The following is a 6,000-nucleotide window of genomic DNA, read 5'->3' on the forward strand; positions in this document are numbered from 1 at the left end:
TGCTCCCTGCAACACAGGCACTGTCACTCTGGATTGAGAAATTCATTAATGCACAGTATTTTTCTTTTCATGTAAAAGCTCACACACCTAAAGGAATACACCACCTAGACGGAAAATAACTTCCCTTTTGCAGTCAGGAATCTATGACATGGAAAACATGAAACAAACGGAGTCAAACAAGAGGGCCTCTCAACACAAGATCATGATTTGTATTTAAAATCTGATCTTCACTTTTCTTATAAATGAAATTGGTCAACTCCAGCAAAGAACTTTTTCCATACGCTTCAGTCCTTATAGCTTGTCCATACAATGAAAACTTTCCCACTAAGTTGACATTTTTCTTCCCAACAATTATGCCGATTAAATGGGCAAATGTACAAACTAATATTAAAAATTACCAAATAGGCTCACTGACTCTGACTCTTTAAATAAACGCAGAATAAAAAGTTCTGCCCTGACCAAAAAAATTATATAATAGAAAAGAATCAGAATCCTGGAGCAGAAAAGATTCATGAGCTAATATTTAGCCCGACCTTTTCATTTTACAGATCAGATATTCAAGGTTAAAAGTGAATTGCCCAAGGTCCCGTAACTGGTCAGTGAGAGGGATGAGTGAATGGAGAACCCTTGTCCACCGACTTCCACTCTGAGGCTTCTTCTACTCCCCTTGTGTTCTCTGCTTCATTTTCCCTCTGTCAAGCTCAGGATTAGCTGCTAAGGCCATGAAAGAACAACTCCCCCTCTTGGTACATATGCCCAGCGAACATCCAAAACAAAACAAAAAAACAGAATCACAGATACTCTCCAACTACCTTCTGCCTACAGGAACATCATCTTTTCTAGGCCCAACCAAGAGTGTGTCCACCTCAACTAAACTGCCATTTCAAATGAAAACAAATAGAGACCAATGTTGTCATTCAGTTTCAATTTATAACTACTTAAAATGCTCTATCACTTTATGATCCGGGTGGAAATTTTGCTTTTAACATTTTATGAGGTGGTAAGGAAGGTAAGTGGATTATGGAATTAATAGACTAGATGCTGATATATAAACCACTTGCGGGGTTTATATTAAAAACTGCTCAAATTCTAGTCAACAGAGAGGATGCTGTACTATGTTTATTTAGATGGCAAAGTATGGTGGCATTAACAGTACCTGAGACAATCCTCAGAAAAGTGGGACAATATGGAGGGGAAAGGGCAGATGAAGAAGCAGACCTCTGTGATTTCCTACTGCACTCAGTAAAATCAAACTTAAATTCTACTTCCTGACTGTCAGACAAAAAGCCCAAATAGAGGAGAGCAGCAACACCTACATATTTTTTAAAAATAATCCCATTCTGGCAGAATTTGGTCATCAAGAACTCTTACATGTAGCTGTTACCCAGACATATTCAGTCCAAGGGAAGTTGGGGACCCGTGGCAGTGAAGGACAAGTCTCCCATGGCTAAAGGATTTTAAACAGGGAAGTCATTCTGGAAGTTCTATCACCTTTCAACCACCTGAACTTACTAGTTCTCTAAGTATTAACTTACATTTCATCATCGACAAGTTACAGTCATTATTCACTTAAAGCAAACCAGAATTTGAAGAGGCTAGACTCATTTTAGGTCTCAAAACCATTTCTTCATGAATCCAGACAAGCCTTGATACAGATCTGTGAGTGAGTTCTGAGAAACAATCTTTAGAATTCCGTAAGTATGTCAGCCCAGGGGAACCCTGAACTTCCCTTTTGGAACCTTATCATTGATTTGTGCGACTCTGTAACAAAAGGCTTGGTTTCTACACTGAAAACTACCAGGTCAAAGGCTCTCATCACTACTAAGTGAGTTAGTCCTAAGCCATACTATGGGTTAGCAATAATCAACCCATACCCACAACCCATACTAGACTGCCTCCAACTACCACATAAAAAGCTTACCAGTGGAACAACAGCTCATTCAAACCCAATTCAGAAAAAATACTGAAGTTGAACGTAAGGAGTCAACCACTCTTCTCGGAGTAAAGTATGTTCAGGCAAAAGTTTTAAAGAAAACAACAACGCATTAATCTAATCTTATGTGAAGGAACTGCAGTTCCTTAACAGGCTTGGCACTGTGTATACCACTGCTCAGCAATATAATGCTGGTGGATAAGGAAGTGTTAGCACCTGATTAAAACTTTAAAGGTGATTTGTCAAAGACCAACAGATAAAACATTCTGGTGCCCAGACATTAGGTCCCTGAATCCAGGTGGCTCTCTTTCTAACCAGTCTCTTGAAAAGCTACGATTGCAAGCTGTCAGCATAAAACTTTGCTTTTGAATATGTGATAACAACATTTGGAATGTGAACACTTCGTCCCTCGATACAAAATACATAAGCATGCTAAACAAGAAGAAAATACTTCTCAGGATCCCCTTAAAATAGACTAACTCCTCCTAATACAGACTTTCTTATGATACTCAAATATACATGGGGCTAAAATGCTACATATAACCAGGCAAGTCTCAATTTCGAAAATAAGCAGGTAAATGAAATGTCAGTAAGTCTTTTTTTTTTTTTTTTTTTTGCTGCTGTATCTTTTAAAAAAGCAAAATCAACTCACATTTAAGCACCAACTCCATGCAAGTAACCTGAACGGTTCAGTCTTTTTGTCATGTATGAGGCCTTTGGTTCTCCAACTACATGGGATCTGTGTTGTTAGCTTAAAAAATACAGAATTGGCCTTTCAAAAAAAAATAATAATCTACAGCAACCAATAAATAGTCTCAATCAACCCTGCTGACTGCAGCTGCCTTCTGAAGGCTGGGAAAAGGAGGTGGAGAGAGCAGAGAGAGGCTGGGAAGAGGGACGCTGCAGCTAGCTAGCTACATAGCAAGGAACACGCCCCCATCATGTCCTCCCTGCTCTGTCAGAAGGCGGGTTGTTGTCAGTCTCCTGATCAGGCTGCCTTAGAAACGATTTTAAAAAGGAGGCAGGAAGACTAACAACTAAAAAATGCCAGCTCCTTGAAAGGAGGGGCCAGGGTCTCTGGGACCTCCTCCCTCCCCTTCTTCCCAGGATCTTTCCGTATATCTAGAGGGGTGCAGGGCACAATAGGGGACAAGGGGTTTGCCCGGGACCAACGGCAGAGCACGCAGGAAATGGCTGGTTGTTATCTTTCCCTTTCTGTTTCAATCAAGAGCACTCCAGAGCAGCAACCCCCTTACCCCCCCCTTCGCTTCAGCCCCTAGCAGCTGCTCTTCCTCCTAGCATCCCCCATCTCATTCTCCCCCCTCCCCTACAATTCAAACTCCCCCTTCTGCATCCAATGGAAAACAAATGCGCAACGCCACTGGCTGAACCTGAACTCAACTTCCCTTCCCAGGGCAACTTTCCTTTTTGCTGGAGGGGGCTGAATGACGCTCATCAAGGCATCCCCATTCCCGCCCCGGTACTAATGGGGAAGGAGCAAAGCTCTTGACCCCTTCATCCACCTCGGGTCACCCTGTAAGAATCAGAGAGATAACCCTAACTCCTCCTTCTAAGGAATAACTTTGCTTCATAGCCCCCCCCCTTCTCCCAACCAAAAGCAACCACCACCACCAGCATAATAAAGTAAAACTGTCCCTTATCTAGTCTCCTCGCCCCAACCCTGCTTCCCCCACCCCTTCCAAGCCCCAGGATTGGCCTAGGAAAAGGTGGATCAATAGTGAAATGACGGAGAAGAGGAGAAGGGCGGGAGGGAGCTAGGGTTGGAGACTGCGTGCTCTCAGGCGCAGTGGGTGGGGTAGGAGAGCAGCTGCTTCCCCTGGGAGGATGCTGCCCAAGTCCCCCCACAAACACCTCCCCTCGCAGGGGCCCCCTTCCCCAGAGCTGGAGGGAAAGCCTGCCTCCTCTCCAGGGGGAATGGTGGAAAGCTGCTCCTCTCTGAGCCTAGGGGACAGTGGACTATTTTCCTCCCAAAGATGCCACTAATCCTTCATTCTAAAGGAGGGAAAGGGTGGAGTGAAGGTAGCGTAATTCCCGGCTACCAGCAGGCTAGAAACTGTAGCTCTGTAAAATGGGGGAAACAGACGGCTGGACGAGGAGATCACCGTTATCTTCAGAGGGAAAGGAGGGGAAGGGAGGCAAGGTGGAGAGGAAAGTAGATTTTTCCTGGCGGGGTGGGGAAGGAGGAGGAGGGAGGCTCTACCTGCGTGGGGTGGGGGGTGGAGGATGGAGGGTGGAGGTGAAGGAAGGGGGAGTGGCTGGTAGTGCAGGGACCTGGCCCGGGGATGGGGCGAGGGTTCACCAGGTTTTCGGAAGCAAGGTGCTGGAAGGGACATCGGTCCCCAAGGGGCAGGAGAAGAACGTGGCCCTGGACGAGGCCATCACCCGAGAGATGCCCAAGAGGAAAACTGCCCCAAGAGTAAAACATCTGCCCAGAGAGGGAGGCGGGGATGTGGCGGGATCAGGTCTCTAGGAGGGAGGGAGGGAGGAATCTTGCTCGGATGAGGTAATCTGTGAAAGGGAGGAGGGGTTCAGTCCCGGGATGGGAAACCCCGGCGAGGGGTCTGTGCCAAGGGATTTGGGGAAGGGTCAGGGGAATGAAGGGGGGGGCAAACGCCCTTAGCCAGATGGGTCCAAACCCCGGGGTGGGGGCGCCTGGGGGTCTGCACCCATGTACGGGGATCCCGAGATGGGAGGGCTGTTCGGCCCGGGTCAGGGACCCCAGGAGGGTCCCGGAATTGGGATGCTCCACAATCCCGGATGGGGGAGGGGAGGGGGGCTCCGCAGAGGGTCGAGACCCCGGACCTGGGGGTTCCTCGCCCCCTTACCTCTCCGCTGCCGCCTCCCCCGCCGCTCTCCCCAAACACAGCCCGGAACCGGCGCAGGTTGGTGCCGATGGCGGCCGAGACCTGCAGCGCCGCGTCGAAGCCCGGGCCCACCCGGAGCAGGGCCGGCCCAGAGGAGGCTGAGGACGATGACGAAGACGAAGACGAGGCGGACGACGAAGAGGCTGCTGAGGCGGCGGCCGCTCCCCCTGGAACCCCAGCCCCGCTGCTTCCCGCCGCCGCCGCCGCGGCCGCCACAGCCGGGGGGGAGGGGGGCGCCCCGGGGCCGCCGCCGCCGACCGGGGGCCCGGGGGGAAGCAGCAGGGCCGGGACGCGTTGCCGCGGGGCGCCCCCCAGGCCCCGGCGCCCCCCGCCGCCGCCGCCCCCGGTGGTCCCGGGTCGGGCGGGGAAGCGCCACCGACAGCTGTGCGCCATGTTCGCCCCGTGAAGTGAAGCAGCGAGAGGGAGAGGCGACAACACAGGGGGGCGGGGAGGCGGAGGGGGGGCCCCAGGGCCCCGGAACCTGCCTGAGCCGCTCGGCGCCGCCCGGCGGCCAGCAACCGGCCGGCCGCTATGCAGAGCGCCGGGCCGCGTCCGCCCGCCCCGCAATCTGTATGGCGGGCTCGGGCCTACGCTCCCGACGCCGGGCCGCCGCTGCGCCAGGCCGAGGCCCGGGCCGCCGCCGCCCGCCCGCCCGCCTGCCCCGCAACCTGGATAAGTGCATGCCCCGCCCTCCGGGAGCGGCATTGCTGGGGAAAAGGAGGGGGGGAAGGAAGCCCAGGAGCCCGACGCGGAGCGCGGGTTCCGGGGAGAGGGGGAGGGGGGCGAGGACTACGGGGAGGATGGAGGCGGAGGGAGCCCGGCCGCCTGCAGCCTCGAGAGCCGAGAGGCCGATTACACACGTTCCCGGGATGCGCTGGGAATCGAACCGCCCGGGAGAGCGGCTTCCAGTATAGCGCGGCTGCCGGGTCGGGGACGAGTGAGCCTTCTCCGCCTCGAGGCACGGATACAAGATGGGTTAGCCCTCATTTAACGCTTCTAGAATAAAAGGGCCCTTATTGTGCCATATGCAAAACGGAAGCGTTGCCCAGTTTACTATATGCAAAAGAGAAAGGCCCTCAATGAACGCGCTTTAAAAATTAAAAAAAAAAAGAGAGAGAGCCCCTCCCATTTTCATGCTGGAGCTCTCTCCAAAATGCACACACCGAGTGGCAGGTCTCCCGC

The 6,000-nt window shown here is 51.8% G+C and overlaps 1 protein-coding gene across 12 annotated transcripts in view; it reads right to left on the reverse strand.

The window, feature by feature from the left end:
- Positions 1-5,229, reverse strand: part of KMT2A (lysine methyltransferase 2A) — a 77,704-nt gene extending 72,475 nt beyond the window's left edge. For 6 of the 12 annotated variants that reach the window (XM_081799375.1, XM_081799377.1, XM_081799378.1 and 3 more), the window contains exons 1-2: positions 4,780-5,229; positions 2,586-2,684 (exon numbers count right to left, since the gene is read on the reverse strand). In XM_081799375.1, coding sequence (XP_081655501.1) covers positions 2,586-2,684; positions 4,780-5,211 — 531 coding nt within the window. In that variant the 5' untranslated portion in view covers positions 5,212-5,229. The remainder of the gene's footprint in view (positions 1-2,585; positions 2,685-4,779) is intronic. The other 6 variants (XM_081799384.1, XM_081799383.1, XM_081799379.1 and 3 more) reach the window with 4 other exon arrangements.
- Positions 5,230-6,000: the final 771 nt, after the last annotated feature.

This window comes from Leptonychotes weddellii, chromosome 11, assembly GCF_054177405.1.
Source record: "Leptonychotes weddellii isolate Sample4059 chromosome 11, ASM5417740v2, whole genome shotgun sequence".
Classification (NCBI taxonomy): Eukaryota; Metazoa; Chordata; class Mammalia; order Carnivora; family Phocidae; genus Leptonychotes; species Leptonychotes weddellii.